The 17,976-nt window shown below is 44.7% G+C and overlaps 1 protein-coding gene across 1 annotated transcript; it reads right to left on the reverse strand.

The window, feature by feature from the left end:
• Window positions 1-586: 586 nt before the first annotated feature.
• On the reverse strand, window positions 587-6,945 carry LOC128414862 (cytochrome P450 2J2-like). Its single transcript, XM_053390774.1, has 5 exons — window positions 6,238-6,945; window positions 4,649-4,790; window positions 2,642-2,829; window positions 2,119-2,260; window positions 587-948 (listed from the first exon to the last, which is right to left on the reverse strand). Exons 1-5 carry the CDS (start codon window positions 6,448-6,450, stop codon window positions 761-763), a joined length of 873 nt encoding a protein of 290 aa, XP_053246749.1. The 5' UTR covers window positions 6,451-6,945; the 3' UTR covers window positions 587-760.
• Between the last annotated feature and the right edge of the window lie 11,031 nt (window positions 6,946-17,976).

Here is a 17,976-nt window from a genome sequence, read left to right on the forward strand (position 1 = left end):
ACCAAATAAAAATTATTTTTAAAAGAAAAAGAAAAAAGGATAGTGAAAGTCAGGGGAACGTCTGTTTTAAGCTTCTCCCTCTTTCATTTCTTACCTGTGATAAAGGATGTGAAGCCTTCAAATATTCCATAGTGCCTCCACACAATGTATTTCACTCCTGATACCTTGTGTGGTCCTCAACATGAAGTTCTGGGTTCAATGTACTGATTTAGAAGAGATATTTTATTAACAAACATACATGTACAGTATCCATCAAAGGAACTTAACCTTCTTCAACTGGACAAACTGACAGTCCTGCTCTTAGTAGTCTACTCGTCTTAAAGATACAATAACATAGCATGGAGTGTGTGTTGAAAGGGGGCTACAGAAGCAGGAGAGAGAAGGAGGTGTGTGAATGGGTGTGTAAGGGAGATTTGAGGGAAGTAGAGGGGAGGGGGAAAGGGTGTGAGAGTAAGAATGGGGATGCAAAGGAAGTTGTCAAAAAGGAGGGAGTAAGGAGGCATGGGGATAGGGATGAAGATGAGAACAGGGGAATGAAAGGGCCTGAAGAAAAGGAGGAAATGGGGTGAAGGGCGAAATGGAAGATAAGAGAGAAGTGGCTTCAGAAATGGAGCTGCGAAGGTGAAAAGAGACCTCAGTAGTTGCATGGGATGAGATGGGAAGAGAAGGGGAAATGCTAGGGGGTTCATGTGTCAGGAGTGGCCAAGGGGTCACCGAGTGCAGGAAGCAGGGGTGCAGCCCCTAATATTTTCCTATTTTCTTATGTGTTGCAACGGGGAACAGCACAGAGTTTATAAGGATGGGGATGTGCTGTAACCCCTATTGTAGCCTCTTGACTGAGTTCTTTGACTCCTTCTGGTAGCTGGAAGCTGAATGCCCTCAGCAGGCTGGTGAGGAAGATGAAGATTTCGATCTTTGCCAGCTGCATTCCCAAACATATGCGAGACCCTGAGGATGGGACAAGTGAAAGACAGCAAGTGAGCAAGAATTTGCTTTCCCATGTTCTTTGCTTTGTAGTTATAAACATTCTCCTTAATACTTTGGAAAACTAGACATAGATAGGATAGCAAAATCATCAAGGCTGCTGTCAATTTCCCAGTCTGGTCAGTGCTAACCTTTCCTTCTTCTTGTTATACTTATGTTTTGTTCTGTAATTTGAAGTTCCCTATCTCATATCAAGGAAGATACACTGAGGAAGGGGATGGACTGAAAATGGAGGGCTAGAAACTGAGGGAAGAGGGTCTAGGTCCCAAGTGGGAGCTGGGAGGGCTCACTTTTCTGTGTGTAGAATAAGGGTGAATATTTAATTTTGATAGAGGTAATTTGCTTTTCTTCTTTTCTTTCTTTTCTTCCTTTCCTCATCTTTTTTTCTATTTCCCTTTTTAGATTGGCAAGATGTTTATTGTGTCTCATATATAAAACTTTCAATAAAACTTGACTAAAAAAAATGAAAGGAAAACTTTTGTCAACTGTCCAAATCAGCAATGCAGAAAAGGGTTAAGAGCATAAAGTAATTTTCCTGACAGACTTACCTCACATTGGTAGGAACTAGATTTCTGAATGCTGTATGGAAAAGCACGTGAATCTGACCTTTGGAGAATTTGTAAGTTAGCAGTGATGATGTCTGCTGAATTTCTGCAGGAATAATATTCTTTTGATTTCAGAGTAGGAGAAGTAAGGAAGTGGCATGGTTTCATCAGTTCTGAGTGTGCTTTCAAACCACGCTAAATAGTACCCCATGGAAAGATAGCCTTAGCCCTGCTGCCTGAAAAGAAGTTGGATGGCTTGCAGTGTGATGTGAGACGGGGAACAGTAGTACCCTGGTGCTGGCAGTGCTGCCTCTTTCAGGGACAGGGCAGGGGTGGCAAATGTAGGGAGATCCAGATGGAGGCCACATAAGTCTATGTGCATGTGTGAGTCCCAAGCCACCAACCCAGAGATGCCCTTAACTTGCCACTGCCCTGCCCCATTCTGCTGACCAGCGCTGTCCCTCCAGCCAGAAGGACGCTGCTTCTGTTCCGGCCTACTCCCTCATGTGATGCTGCTGATGTCATTTCCTGGAAGCAGACCAGTAAGCACATCGACAGATCACAGCATAGCTTGGACTTCTGTGTTTACCTGCACCAAATGGCAGATATTCTTCTCTGTTCACGAATTGGCCATCCTTGTCCAAGAAATGATTTGGGTTGAACTCTGCAGGTGTCTCCCATCGTGTGGGATCAAGAAGAACAGAGCGTTGATCGGGAAGAATAATAGTCCCCTGCAAATAAGAAACAAGTGACTTGGAATGCATTCAGATCAAAACATTTCTATATATATATGGGGGGTTGTTTCTTCTCCTTAACATTCTTTCTGTACAGGCAGGAACACAAGACGACTTTCCCCCACCTCTTTTAAAATGAAAGCTCACAACCAGGCGGAGACTTCTGGCCACTACATGCTCCTCCCCTGCCACAATTGCCCCATGGAATGGCACTTGCTAATGGTGAAACATGTCTGCAGATGGAGCTCCTGCTCTTGCCCTTCAGATTTTTGACTAGACAGGAAGTTCCTGTACGGCTGGCTGCATCTCTCAATATGAAACCTTCTGCTGCTCTTTGCTCTTGGGCTACAGGAGTGCAGCTATATCACACTGTTATACCTTGGGAATGAGAAAACCACGCAGCTTGAAATCCTTTTTACATTGCCTAGGTAACCCATAAAAAAGGACATATTTAAAGCGCTGCATTTCATGAATCACAGCATTCGTGTAGGGCAGTTTCTTCTTATCTTGATAGCAGATTGAGTGAGCAGAACCTATGACATCTTCTATTTCCTTGTGCATTTTATCTGAAGAGAATGATGGAAACAGAAGGTTTATTGTTAATACTGCATTTTATTTCAGATGGACATTTAATTCCCTTGAACACATTCCATAAATCTCTGTGAATGAGTTCTTGCATTTGCAGCTCACCTGGTCCTCCAAAGAGCTCAAGTCTGTGTACATGGTTCTTCCCCACTCTAGATCCCAGGTGTGAAATCTTTGAAAGTGAAGCTTATCTCAGATGTTTGTGCTGGCTGGATTTGCTGAAGGGCTGGGATCAAAGGCTATCTGTAATGTGTGTGTGTGTGTGTGTGTGCGCGCGCGCGCATGTGCGTGTGTGTGTATTCTCCATCCCTGGCTCTCAATATTTCCTACTTAGTTTCATTAATCCTCATTTCCTCACCTGATTTTTGGCTAATGTTACGCATGTAAAGGTAAAAGTAAAGGACCTCTGGACGGTTAAGTCCAGTCAAAGGAAGGAGATGAAGGAGCCAGTGTTTGTCCACAGATAGTTTTCTGGGTCATGTGTCCAGTAGCACCTTAGAGACCAACTAAGTTTGTTCTTGGTATGAGCTTTTGTGTGTATCTGAAGAAGTGTGCATGCACACAAAAGCTCATACCAAGAACAAACTTAGTTGGCCTTTAAGGTGCTAATGGACAATATATATATAATTTGCAGCTGCATTGGCTCCTAGTGGAGTACAGGGTCAGATTTAAGGTGCTGGTTTTGACTTTTAAAGCCCTTCACCACCTAGAACCCTTGTACCTACGGGACTGCCTCTCCTGGTATGCCCCACGGAGGACCTTACGCTCCATATATAGCAACACCCTAGAGGTCCCGGGGCCTAAGGAAGTTAGATTAGCCTCAACCAGAGCCAGGGCCTTCTCAACACTGGCTCCGGCCTGGTGGAATGCTCTGTCTCTTGAGACCAGGGCCCTGCGGGATCTGATCTCTTTCTGCTGGGCCTTTAAGACAGAGTTGTTCCACCTGGCCTTTGGCTCAGAATAAGTTTGATTCCTCCCCCCTCTTTCTTTTTCCTTTCTCCTCCTATGAAGAGATTGCTCCCTAATTGTTTTAATGTTGTATCTTAATCTTTTAAAATTGTATTTTAATCAACTTGTTTTTATTATTGGTTGTTAGCCGCCCTGAGCCTGGTCTTGGCTGGGGAGGGCGGGGTATAAATAAAAATTTATTTTATATATATATATATATATATATATATATATATATATATATATATGTATATGTGTGTGTGTGTGTGTATATTTACACACACACACACACACACACACATATATATATTTATATATATATATATATATATATATATATATATATATACACACACACACATGTCTGGTGCAACTGGACACCATGATGAGTGCCAGAGTGCATGGAAACGGTGTTTACCTTCCCGCCGCAGCAGTACCTATTTATCTACTTGCACTGGCATGCTTTCAAACTGCTAGGTTGGCAGAAGCTGGGACAGAGCAACTGGAGCTCATCCTGTCACACGGATTTGAACTGCCAACCTTGTAATCAGCAAGCACAAGGGGCTCACTGCTTTTGACCACAGTGCCGCCCGTGTCCCTCATGTAGTGGAGCATGGAGAGGCAGGAGACCCTTGGGGTCCTTTCCAACCCTGCAATTATAGGTTCCATAAAAGTGGTGGGGGAGAATGATTTTTCCAGACATGTAAGTCTAAAACCTTTAGCTTATTTCAATAACATTTGGCTTCCAAAACTTACACCATAAACTCACTTTTAACTCTTTTCAATATGAAAGCTTTAAAGACTTATGCTCCACCCTAGTGATCAAAAGAAGTCCTGGCTCTCCTCTCTCACCTTGGATATCTGGATGACTTGCCAGGAGGAGAAGTGCCCATTTCAGAGAACCGCTGGTTGACTCTGTCCCTGCTGCAAAGAGGTCAAAAATGCACTGGGCCAAGTTTTCTTCATCATAGGTGGACTCTGGGTCATTCTTGCTCTGGTGTTGAAAATGGGGAAAGGGACATTTCATTTACATGTGTTACAGTTTGTCCTTCAGCGCTTACTTTATTTCCCCCCCCCACACACACACTTATTACCATACCACCCACACATGCTTCATGAGGGGTGGGGTGTCCTCTTACACCGCCTGAGGTGAAATGAGAAGATGTTGTCACCACCGCTGTACTGTTGCTGCTGCCTGCTTACCTGGGTTGCACAGCAGTGCCCACAAAGTGGCAACAGCAACTGGGGGCTGGGTGAGATCTTGAAAGATTTTGGTGAAATCTTGCCAGAAGCTGAACCCTTTGCTTCTACACTAGCAGCTGGCTAGGGAGCACATTCCCAGAGATGCCTCCTGTTGGCATTCCGCTGCGAAAGGCAGCTGCCACAGCCTGCTTCATGGATGGGCCTGCCCTCTGCTTCATAGCTGGTTATGATAAGAAACCCACACACACTCTCCTCTCTATACAGTAGTAGCTGCTGGTGCTAGATTTCAGGATCTGTGGGTGGGCATAATAAACCAATAGTGGCATGAAGAGAGGGATCAAACGGAAACTCTGGCAGCAGATATTCAAAATGTGTGCTACATGTTTCACTGCCTAATGGTCACCACCACATAATAGTCGAGCTCCTTTTTTTCAAGCCCTAAAATCAGTTCCAAAGAATTCACCACATAATTGTCGCCGGGCATTCGAAGCGTGCATGAATTTGCCTTGCCCCAATTTGAATTACCTTTTACCTTTACCTGTTCATGCGTATTCCATGAATCCTAATCACACCAAAAAGAGTTAGTAACAAGTTATAAGCAATATAAACATAATTATGTTTGTTAATAAAAAAACTTTCCTCACATAAGGGTCGTGCCTTGGTTTTTCAACAAATAATTGTCGCACCCCCCCTTTTTTGAAAGGAATAATTGGCATAAAAATGTGACAATTATGGTGAAATATGGTATTTAACACTAAACATATTTCACTATTCGTTTGTTATCATGATAAGCATTGTTCAGAGAGTGAAAGATGAATTTACATTTGTCCTTTCTAGTATATGAAGATAGATGAGACAGGAATTTGAAGTCATACTCTAGTTTAAGAGCATTTTGTTTAGTATTTTCTGTTTTCTCAGTCCACATTTGAATGTCAGATGAACATCAATCCAAAGAAATTTATGTAGAGAGGGAATGCTCCATAGGCAAGACCCCTTAACACACTTAGGTTTCCACTTCTTTCCACTCACATTTTTAACAATGCTAATGGATGGATGTCAACCCACTTTAGCAACTAAATTGACTATGAGAAATGTTTGGTGGGACCTCAATGCCATTTTCAACTGAGATTCAGGAAAAAAGATGCTGGTTTCCAGGCAAGAGATTAGTATTCACTTATAACAGGGAAATGTAATGATTCCTTGGATGAGCAGTATTCAGCTTCAAAGCTGATACTTACTTTCTCCATCTGAAGTAGATAGAAATCAATGAGATCCTGTGGATCATGCAGAGACTGATTCTCCTTATGCTTCTCTATCTCCTCCTTTGCAAATGAAAGCACCATCTCTGAGCAGGACAAGGCCTTCTTGTGGGGCCCTGGGAGATGTTTCATGAGCCATGGAAATATTTCATAAAGCTTAAGGAAAGATAGCAGAAATGCTGCCATTACCATGAGGAAGCTTGGTCACGTCATTTGTGCTTTGGATTAGCACTTTAAAAAATATGATCTGCATTCTTCTTCAGGGCTACCATATTAGTTTCTCACTAAGAAGAAAGAAGGTGTCTATCGCTTTTCTGGAATCTCACAATGATTGGATTCTGTGAATTATCCCTAGCTGGAAATGTAAAAGTAAACTATGGCTCACAATATTTTCCCAGCTCCCAGGCATCATTCTGAAACTGGGCACGATCAGAGGACCCCTCCTGGAACAAGTTAGTGGCCTTTTATGGTAGGTGGGTGGGTGGGGAATTCAAGTAAGTTCACATTTAAAAACAAATTTGCCTAATACACAAATGGAAAGACAGCCATCATTCAAAATGTAGACTTCTCCATTTTTAAAATTTTTAGTTGTATTTATTAAATTTTCCAGTTTGCCAGTCAAGTAATTCTGATATTTCATCACAAAAAACTAAACCTTGAAGAAGGATGTTTTTTCTCGTTCCTTGTTTTCTCGTTAAAGATCAATTACTTACATTTTCTGAATACATAAGGAGCTAGAAAATAAAAATTGGACTAATATAAAGCAATGTTAAAAACTGAGATATGAAAGCTGGAAGTGAGGAGGCAGAAAAAGGTCCTCCTTTCCTTCCATTCTGCAGTTTTAATCTGAAATTTTAGGCTTAGTACTGTGCCCAGAGCTCGGAAACTGCTCACAGTAATAAAATTCCTTTTTGCAAAATGCGCCTTGAATGCTGATATAAATTTGCCTGTAGTTTGCCAGTCAAGTGATGCTTACAAAAATGGAAATGCAAATGATATACAGTCCTACAATATACTGCTTTGCAGAAATGTGTATATCGGGTAAAATTGCAAACAAATGTGTGCATTAGGATAAATTAACAGAAAAATGCTGATGAAGTTTCATGAGTCCTTTTTTTTAAAAGATCCGGAATGTATGTAGAAATGTGGGGAACCGAACTTAAGTTTGGCAAAAAGGGTTTAGTTGGGTCATACAGAAGGGAGATGCTTTCCTTAGCAGTAGGGACAGTGCTTGAGTTGCAGGTCTCTCTTACATTTAAAAAATTCCAGCCAAGGCTGGCTGCAGGGGCCTCACCATGGACGCCATCATCATTGTCATTGCGAAGTGGCTAGAGAGCAGATACATTTAGTTTTCAATGATGGCAACAAAACTATGTAATTCCCTTCTTGAGAAGATTATTTTGTTCACCTCTGTCCCCTTTGGTGGGCTCTTGATGACCTGTTCTGAAGGCCATTGTTCCATTTTTATCCCATCTTTCCTCGAAAGAGTCTTCTGTAGTGGACAAATTCTTCCTACTCCTTTTTTTAAAAAATCTCAATGGTAATCATGAGAAATTGATCAGGCTGTGAGACAGTAAGTGGCCCTTATCTCAGATCAATTTCAAAATACTGATTTGTGGTATTTAGGGAGACCTCTTTGGCATAGTAGAAATGAAAATGACTACTCACACTATGAACAACGCTAGATAAAAATTTTAGGACAAAATCAATGGCTTCTATCAGCTTCTGGAACCGTTCGTCTTCAAGAGCAAACCGGTGCCCAAAAACCACAGCACATATCACGTTGGAGACTGAATTAGTGATGGGCATCGAGGGGTCAAGGGGCTGTCCTGCAAAATAAAATTATACTAATGTTAGTTCAGCTGCTCCTGTTAATACTGAGAGTGGGATTTTATGGTGGCCAAGAGAAACTGCTGGGATCTCCTTTAGGAAGCAAGAAAAACATATCATATTCCTTACTAAAATGGACAGAGGTAGGACACAAATAAATCTTCATACGCCAGCTCCGCACCTAGCATCACATACCCTTTGAACGTGCAAAAACCTCCACGAGCTGATGGGCCTCCTCTGCTATTTGGTGCTCCATGGCTTTCTTCCCCGACCCCAACTTCCGCATAGTAACTACACCAAAGCGTCTCTGTTGCCGCCAGGTGTGACCATTTGATAATACAATACCTATGGAAAATCAGTAAGAAATTATTACTTACAGAAATCAATGTAAAAAGTTGCCATGCTTTTTACATTCTTTGTAAAAAGCAAAGAATTACAAGATGATGCAGAAAGGATTCTGGGTACAAATTCGAGAGAATTTACAGGGAAAATCTATCAACCTTCTGGTAATGCTATTGGGAAAAGAATGGAAGTGGTAGAAATGGAAGTTCTTTTCTTTTTCTTTTGCTAAATTTCCTTACAGGAAATGAGATCGCAAGATATACAACTGGGTGTAAAATAATGAATATACAAGTAAATAACTATGGATTATTTTAAAATAAAAGACTACAGAGGAGAGTTTCCTGTTAAAATAAAAATGAAGGTGTCAGCGCTGCCCGAGGTCCCAGCTCACAGAAGACCAACGCTGCTTCGTTGTTTAGTATAAAAGTCTTTATTGAAGTTCAGTTTCACTTCCACAGGCGCAGCGTGCAACGCTACGTCTCTAACCTTAGACCGCCGAAGCTCCATCTGAATCTCCTCCCCCCTGACACCAGCTTAAGATTCTAGCCTTGCTCCACCTCCTCCTTTGTTCTTTTCTCCTCTGGGTCCGCCTGCCCGTCGGGGTCTCTCCCTTCCTAGACTCCTCTGACACTGAATCCCCTGACTCTTCCCCCTCCCTCCGTCGGGCTTTAGGACCTGGCTCCCAATCCGGGTTTCCTGCTGTCCCGCGCGCCTGTACATTTGAACTTGGCGCGCGCGCCGAGCCTCCCACTTTCCTTCTGACCGTTACACTGCTGTCACTACTCCCTCCTTCGGGGAGGCTAGCTGAAACTGACCTCCCCTCCGTTTCCCCACTTTCCGATTGGGGCGTGGTCAGCCCTGACTCATCTTCTCTCCCTGCTGGAGGAGAGGCTGGCCCTGACACATGTGACTCTTCCCCCCCACTGCGCTCTGGTGGGGGAGCTGGTCCTGATCCCCCGCTGCTGCCTTGGGAGTCCCCGCTGGCCCCCTGCTTCTGGTGCGTCCCCCCTGGGACCCCCCTTGCCCTCACCATCGGCGCCCCCTTCTGGGAATCTTCTGATTCGCTGGAGAAGCTCATGGAATCTCTCGGGTCACTGTCATACTCCCCTCGGATCCCTCCCCTTCGCTCTCCATTTCCTCTCTCCCCTGTGCTTCTGCTCCTGAGCCCCTGACAGAAGGATTTATTGTTTTTAAACATGGAAGAATTGTTGGAATTTTTGGGGGGGAGATAAGGTCATCATACAGGATTGGAAGAATACTATTTGATACACTTCCATCTGTCTCTTGAAGTCTGCGGTTTCAACTACGGGTGCTGCCACCAGCTGTAACTGTTCCAGTTTCAGAATATGCCTCAGCCCGGTGTCTGACTTCCCCTCCAGATACTCCAGCTTCCAGGACAGGACGTCCGCCCTCTGGTTCTGGTGCCCTGGCATGTATCAGATTCTGAAGTCGAAAAGAGCAAAAAAACTTTGCCAATCTAATTTGCCTCTGGTTCAGATGCCCCCCTCAGATCCAGCTGAGTAAAAAATTTCACCAACCGTAACCTCTCCAGCAGGTCACCAATATGTGGCAAGGGGTATTGACTAGGAATCATGAGGTTGTTGGTTTTTCTGTAGTCCACCACAAGACGTCTTTCTGGGGTGTCTTTCTTGTTCACAAAGAACACTGGTGACTCACCAGGTGCTCATGACAGCCTAATAAACTCACGTTCCAAGTTCTTCTTCAGAAACTCCCGCAAGTTGGCTAATTCTGCTTCCAACATGGAATATAGATGACTGGTTGGCACCAAGCACCAAGTCTATTTTGCAATCATAAGGTCTGTGGGGTGGGAAACCTATCTGCCTCCTTTTCACAGAACACAGCCCTATAGGCCTTATACTGTGGGGGTATGGAGCTCTCCTCCCCCATGAGTTTCCCCCCTACCTCTGCCCCCTTGGCTCCTACCTCTATTGGCGCTTCGAACCCTAGGCAGTGTGCTTGGCAGTAAGCTGAATCAAACGTTAAAGAACGCTGCCCCCATGCTATTACTGGATCATGCTTTGTGAGCTAACGTGGTGATGTGAAACATCATTGTCTCCTTGTGGCCTGACAACTCCACCCCCATGGGCCATGTGGCATAGGCAACTTGCCTCCCCCCCAACGGCCTGCCATCAATTGGTAGCACTTCCAATGGGGCGTCTTGTCTCTGCGTGCCCAGCTTCTGCTGCTCCACAAAGTCTGAGTCTAAAAAGTCCAGGGAAGCCCCTGAGTTTATGAGTCCCTGGACCTGCACCCTGCAGCTGCCTGGGAGTTGTAGCGTCACTGGCACTGTGATCCCAGGAACCACCGTTTCAATCTGAGGGCTGTTTACTGACTTCCTTCCCAGCTGCTGGCCTCCTTCATGGACTGGGGCTTCCCGTTTCCTGCCAGTGCTTCCTTAGATTTTGGACCTCCCTCTACACAAGCCCCAGACAGAAAACCCCCAGTCTTCTTGCTTGGACACTGTCTTGCCAAAAGTCCAGATCACCCACATGCAAAGCAACGTTTGTGACGTTGGCCCCCCACCATTCAAGCTGTTCCAGGGTTCCCCCTCCCTGCTGAGCCCAGTTGCATCTGCTCTGGAAGGTCTCCCTGTCTGGGCATGCTGCCAACTCTCTGCTCAGGCATGTTAGGAATGTGGCTTCTCCAACTTCCACTGCTGCTGCCTCAGTCCAAGCTTCAGTGAAGCTCGGACCACATCATCCAAAGAGTCCATGGGCAGCATTCTCACCAGTTCATCTAATATCTATTCATTCAAAAACTCCCCCAGGTTTGTGAGGGCGCTGTGCTTGGCTGCCATTAGAGGAATTGTCCATCCTTTAGCATTGTCTTCTAACATGCCAATTAAATATGCCACTCTCTCCTTATCAGACTTAAAATCCACTGCTCTCTCGTCTAGAAAATAGAGAGCTTCGTTTTAAAGCCAAGATAGTCCACCAGGTAACCTGCATATTTAGAGGGATTTTACTGGCTCGGAGAGTCCTTTCTGCGTCTAAATGCAGTCTTTGTTCGCCCAGGGCCCGGTGAGGGTATCTAGCTGTGATTTCAGCTGCCAGCTGTACTGCTGCAGTTCATTTATGGCATCCCTGGGCTCTCCTGCCCCCACTCCTGCTACTCCAGCCCCCATTACGTCCACCCCCTCAGGTACTTGCCCTTGCATTCTGCTCTCTATCGTCCCTCGGTGTGTGAGAGAAGAGAGATATGGCAAGCTGTCAGGTTGGTAGGCTCTCCCACACAAGATGCAGTCTCTGACAGTTTTATTGTTGTTGTTTAGTCGTTTAGTCGTGTCCGCCTCTTCGTGACCCCATGAACCAGAGCAAGCCAGGCACTCCTGTCTTCCACTGCCTGCCGCAGTTTGGACAAACTCATGCTGGTACCTTCGAGAACACTATCCAACCATCTCATCCTCTGTCGTCCCCTTTTCCTTGTGCCCTCCATCTTTCCCAACACCAGGGTTTTTTCCAGGGAGTCTTCTCTTCTCATGAGGTGGCCAAAGTATTGGAGCCTCAGCTTCACGATCTGTCCTTCCAGTGAGCACTCAGGGCTGATTTCCTTCAGAATGGATAGGTTTGATCTTCTTGCAGTCCATGGGACTCTCAAGAGTCTCCTCCAGCACCATAATTCAAAAGCATCAATTCTTTGGCGATCAGCCTTCTTTATGGTCCAGCTGTCACTTCCATAAATCACTACTGGGAAAACCATAGCTTTTACTATACGGACCTTTGTTGGCAATGTGATGTCTTTGCTTTTTAAGATGCTGTCTAGGTTTGTCATTGCGTTTCTCCCAAGAAGCAAGAGTCTTTTAATTTTGTGGCTGCTGTCACCATCTGCAGTGATCATGGAGCCTGAGATGCTCTGCGGACAGTGTGCCAGAACGAGGTGGGGAAGCAACATGGCGCCGAGGTAAGACGCGCTTACCGGTGCTCTTTGGATTTCTTTTAATCTTCTTTTAATCCTTTATATTTTATCTTAACTGACCCAGGCAGTCTTTGAAGCATTTTATAATTGCTGCAGCTACATGCTATGGCAACTTTCTGAGAGATTTGGCCCTGCTCCAGATTGCTGCAGACTGCTCCTTGTTTCTCTCTTATCAACGGGCCGGCCTCAGCTGCTAAAAGAGAAGAGAACGCCATTATCCTAATTGGAGAGAGGGCTTAAGAGGAAGACGCTGTGTGGTGTTTAAATCCTGGATAAATCATCGTTTGTGCCCAGGCTGCTGTCATAGAGGGTTGAGAGAGGCCAGTGGAGTCAGGACATTTGGCATCCTACCCCCTAGACATCTTGAGGCTGTCACATTTCAATACTTCCCCTTGTGAAAAGCTTCTGCAAACTGGGTCCGAGGTGTCCACGAAAGACTGATGTTGTAAGTGGATTTTACCGCAGTGGAGAAGAATACTTCACTATTATTATCCATCCAAGGAGCTTTCACCACTTTCATCCTGGAGAAGAGTGACTAGTGGGGTGCCACAGGGTTCTGTCTTGGGCCCGGTCTTATTCAACATCTTTATCAACGACTTGGGTGATGGACTCAAGGGCATCCTGATCAAATTTGCAGATGACACCAAACTGGGAGGGGTGGCTAACACCCCAGAGGACAGGTTCACACTTCAAAACAACCTTGACAGACTAGAGAACTGGGCCAAAACAAACAAGATGAATTTTAACAGGGAGAAATGTAAAGTATTGCACTTGGGCAAAAAAATGAGAGGCACAAATACTAGATGGGTGACACCTGGCTTGAGAGCAGTACATGTGAAAAGGATCTAGGAGTCTTGGTTGACCACAAACTTGACATGAGCCAACTGTGTGACGCGGCAGCTAAAAAAGCCAATGCAATTCTGGGCTGCATCAATAGGAGTATAGCATCTAGATTAAGGGAAGTAATAGTGCCACTGTATTCTGCTCTGGTCAGACCTCACCTGGAGTACTGTGTCCAGTTCTGGGCACCACAGTTCAAGAAGGACACTGACAAACTGGAACGTGTCCAGAGGAGGGCAACCAAAATGGTCAAAGGCCTGGAAACGATGCCTTATGAGGAACGGCTAAGAGAGCTGGGAATGTTTAGCCTGGAGAAGAGGAGGTTAAGGGGTGATATGATAGCCATGTTCAAATATATAAAAGGATGTCACATAGAGGAGGGAGAAAGGTTGTTTTCTGCTGCTCCAGAGAAGCGGACACGGAGCAATGGATCCAAACTACAAGAAAGACAATTCCACCTAAACATTAGGAAGAACTTCCTGACAGTAAGAGCTGTTCGACAGTGGAATTTGCTGCCAAGGAGTGTGGTGGAGTCTCCTTCTTTGGAGGTCTTTAAGCAGAGGCTTGACAACCATATGTCAGGAGTGCTCTGATGGTGTTTCCTACTTGGCAGGGGGTTGGACTCGATGGTCCTGATGGTCTATTCCAACTCTATGATTCTATGATTCTATGATTCTTGTCCCACATAGAGATTTCTCAGGAGACAGATGAGGTGTTCAGGGACTCCCAATTCTTTAAGAACTTGCCATAGTTTGCTGTGATCGACACAGTCAAAGGCTTTTGCATAGTCAATGAAGCAGAAGTAGATGTCATTCTGGGATTCTTTAGCTTTCTCCATAATCCAGCGCATGTTTGCGCTGGTTCCTCTGCCTCTTCTAAATCCAGCTTGCACTTCTGGGAGTTCTTGGTCCACATACTGCTCGAGCCTTCCTTGTAGAATTTTAAGCATAACCTTGCTAGCGTGTGAAATGAGTGCAATTGTGCGGTAGTTGGAGCATTCTTTGGCACTGCCCTTCCTTGGGATTGGGATGTAGACTGATCTTCTCCAATCCTCTGGCCACTGCTGAGTTTTCCAAACTTGCTAGCATATTGAGTGTAGCACCTTAACAACATCATCTTTAAAAATTTTGAATAGTTCAGCTGGAATACCATCACTTCCACTGGCCTTGTTATTTGCAGTGCTTCCTAAGGCCCATTTGACTTCACTCTCCAGGATGTCTGGCTCAAGGTCAGCAACCACACTGCCTGGGGTGTACGAGCCATCCATATCTTTCTGGTATAATTCCTCTGTGTATTCTTGCTACCTCTTCTTGATGTCTACTGCTTCTGTTAGGTCCTTACCACTTTTGTCCTTTATTATTGTAATCTTTGTACGAAATGTTCCTTTCCTATCTCCAATTTTCTTGAACAGATCTCTGGTTCTTCCCATTCTGTTGTTTTCCTCTATTTCTTTGCATTGCTCGTTTAAGAAGGCCTTCTTGTCTCTCCTTGCTATTTTTTGGAAATCTGCATTCAATTTCCTGTATCTCCCTCGCATTTTGCTTGCCTTCTCTCCCCCGCTATTTGTAAGGCCTCGTTGGACAGCCACTTTGCTTTCTTGCATTTCCTTTTCATTGGGATAGTTTTCGTTGCTGCCTCCTGTATAATGTTGTGAACCTCCATCCATAGTTCTTCAGGTGCTCTGTCCACCAAATCTAAGTCCTTAAACCTGTTCCTCACTTCCACTGTGTATTCATAAGGGATTTGATTTAGATTGTATCTTACCGGCCTATTGATTTTTCCTACTTTCTTCAGTTTAAGCTTGAATTTTGCTATAAGAAGCTGATGATCTGAGCCACAGTCAGCTCCAGGTCTTGTTTTTGCTGATTGTATAGAGTTTCTCCATCTTTGGCTGCCGAGAATATAATCAATCTGATTTTGATGCTGCCCATCTGGTGATGTCCATGTGTAGAGTCATCTTTTGTGTTGTTGGAAAAGTGTTTTTGTGATGACCAGCTTGTTCTCTTGGCAGAATTCTATTAGCCTTTGCCCTGCTTCGTTTTGATCTCCAAGTCCAAACTTGCCAGTTGTTCCTTTTTTCTCTTGATTCCTCCTTTAGCATTCCAATCCCCTATAATAAGAAGAGCATCCTTCTTTGGTTTCACTTCTATAAGGTATTGTAAGTCTTCATAGAATTGGTCAATTTCAGTTTCTTCAGCACTAGTAGTTGGTGCATAAACTTGGATCACTGTGATGTTAAAAGGTCTGCCTTCGATTCATATCAAGATCATTCTATCATTTTTGAGATTGCATCCCAGTACAGCTTTCGCCACTCTTTTGTTGATTATGAGGGCCACTCCATTTCATTTATGGGATTCTTGCCCACAGTAGTAGATATGATGGTCATCGGAACTGAATTCGCCCATTCCCGTCTATTTTAGTTCACTGATTCCAAGGGTGTCAATATTTATTCTTGCCATCTCATTTTTGACCACATCCAACTTACCCAGGTTGATGGTTCTTATATTCCAGGTTCCTATGCAATATTTTTCTTTACAGCATTGGACTTTCCTTTCGCTTTCAGGCATATCCGCAACTGAGCGACCTTTTGGTTTGTACTTGTCCTCCGCTCTTCCTCAGTAGCATGTTGGACGCCTTCTGACCTGAGGGGCTCATCTTCCAGCATCATAACTTTTATGTGCCTGTTGTCTTTGTTCATGGAGTTTTCTTGGCGGGGATACTGGAGTGGCTTGCTGGTTCCTGCTCCAGGTGGATTACGATTGGTCAAAACTCTCCACTATGACCTGTCCATCTTGGGTGGCCCTGCACGGCATAGCTCATAGCTTCTCTGAGTTATTCAAGCCCCTTCGCCATGGCAAGGCAGTGATCCATGAAGGGGTATTATTATTATTATTATTATTATTATTATTATTATTATTATTTCAAATGTTGGTTGTAGAACATAATCTGTTCAACTGAGGTACGGCTTCCGATTGGTTGCAGATGCTGGAGGGTGCGTTGGACGTTTGCTTCCAAAAAACATAAAAAAACCCAGAGCATTTACTTCTGGGTTTTTTAGCATTTGGGAGCCAAAACATTCCAAAATGGAGGCATTCAAGATCTGAGGTTTGACTGTATTTATTATTACATTTATATTCCACCCATCCTCCCTAAAGAACCGAGGGCTGAAAAGAAGCAAAACTGAGAAAGATCTAAACTGAAAAGCTTATTGGAAGGAGATATATTAATCTCAAGTTGTATAGGCTGTTTGTTCAACCAGCACCTTGAACTTAGCTAATTGTCAGCCAGTGGCATAACATGCTGGCTATGTCCTGCCCCCATGGGCAGTCAAGCTACTGCTTTTTTGCCAGACACTGTTTCAAGGGCAGCCCCAAATGCAGCACATTGCTATAATCAGCCTGGAGGTAACCAGCAAATGGATGACAGTAGTTAAGTTATCCTGATCCAGAAACTACTTTAGCTGTCTTATTAGGCAAAGCTGCCTTGCTAGCTGAAGCTGGTAGAAGGCACTAATGTCACCTGGGCCTCTAGCAGCTAAGATGGATCCAGGAGCACCTCTAGTCTATGAACCTGTTCTCTCATGGGGAGTTGAACCCCATTCATAGCAATAAACTGAACAATTGACTAGACTCCAACCACCATGCCCCCATCTTACCAGGATTCAGACTGATGTAGGCATCAAAGCCTTCAGTAGAAGGAACTCTTGAGTTCAAGCTCTACATCTAGAACTGAGGGCCAGGATAGTAAATGCATTACAATTGCAGCAGGCAACATACTTCTACTTGCAGTTGAAACTAACCACAGTGCAGTACAATTGCTAATTCCACAAAGCACTTGCTAGTTGCAATCCATCAGGGGTGCCACTTGAATAAAATATGAGAAAGGGGGCAAGTAAGCCCAACCTCACATAATCAATCACATGATGAGGATTGCTCTTTCAGAGCTCTGCCAGCACTGGCGATCTCTGGCATTGAATGTGTTGGTCTCGTGTGGGGCACCAGGGAGAGCTTGGCTGTCTGGCTGGTGTACTGACAACCCAGCACACCAGCAGCCACCCTGTCAGACCTGCTGGAGGTGACGGCGGGCTGGGCCTTGGAGCTCCCAAGCTTATTGGTTTTGGGAGACTTCAACGTCCATGCCAATGGTGCCCCCTCCTCACAGGCTCTGGACCAAATGACTTCCATGGCAACACTAGGGCTCTCCCAGTTTGTTTTGGGCCCCACTCATCAAGCAGGCCACATGCTGGATTTGATCTTTGGTGCTGGCATAGATGTTATCATACTCCCCCTGTGGAAGTGACATGGTCTGATCACTGCACTCTGAAAGCCAAGATTGACTTTTCGCTCCTCCCCTGCTCAGGTGGCAAGACTATTTGGGCTCGCCCGCGAAGGCTGATGGATCCTGATAGATTCCGTCAGGCCTTGTGGGACTCTGCTCCTCCTGGTGACTCATTACATGACCTTGTCGAGGACTGGAATAACCAGTTCTTGGCGGCCATCAATAACATCGTGCCTAAGTGCCCTCTGCAACCCCGCCGAAACCGGGCCCCTTGGTTTATCTAGGAGCTCCGGAAAATGAAGCAGGACCTCAGATGGCTAGAGCGAGTATGGCGACAGACTCATGATGGAGCTTCAAGAACATCTTATAGGATGCTTATGAAAGCCTATGAGATGGCTATGAAAGCTGCTAAGAAATCTTACTTCACAGCTTCCATTGCATCCGCTAGCTCTCACCCGGCACAACTTTTTAGAATAATTAGGTCAATAACAT

This window comes from Podarcis raffonei, chromosome 5, assembly GCF_027172205.1.
Source record: "Podarcis raffonei isolate rPodRaf1 chromosome 5, rPodRaf1.pri, whole genome shotgun sequence".
Taxonomy (NCBI): domain Eukaryota; kingdom Metazoa; phylum Chordata; class Lepidosauria; order Squamata; family Lacertidae; genus Podarcis; species Podarcis raffonei.

Excerpts from the sequence above, each read along its gene's own strand:
- LOC128414862 (XM_053390774.1), bottom strand. The coding sequence starts at position 6,450 with ATGGTAATGGCAGCATTTCTGCTATCTTTCCTTAAGCTTTATGAAATA. Across the intron at positions 2,261-2,641 it reads GTGGTTTTCTCATTCCCAAG|GGGACTATTATTCTTCCCGA; the intron begins GTATAACAGTGT and ends TCTTATTTGCAG. Across the intron at positions 949-2,118 it reads ATATCTGCCATTTGGTGCAG|GGTCTCGCATATGTTTGGGA; the intron begins GTAAACACAGAA and ends TCCCATCCTCAG.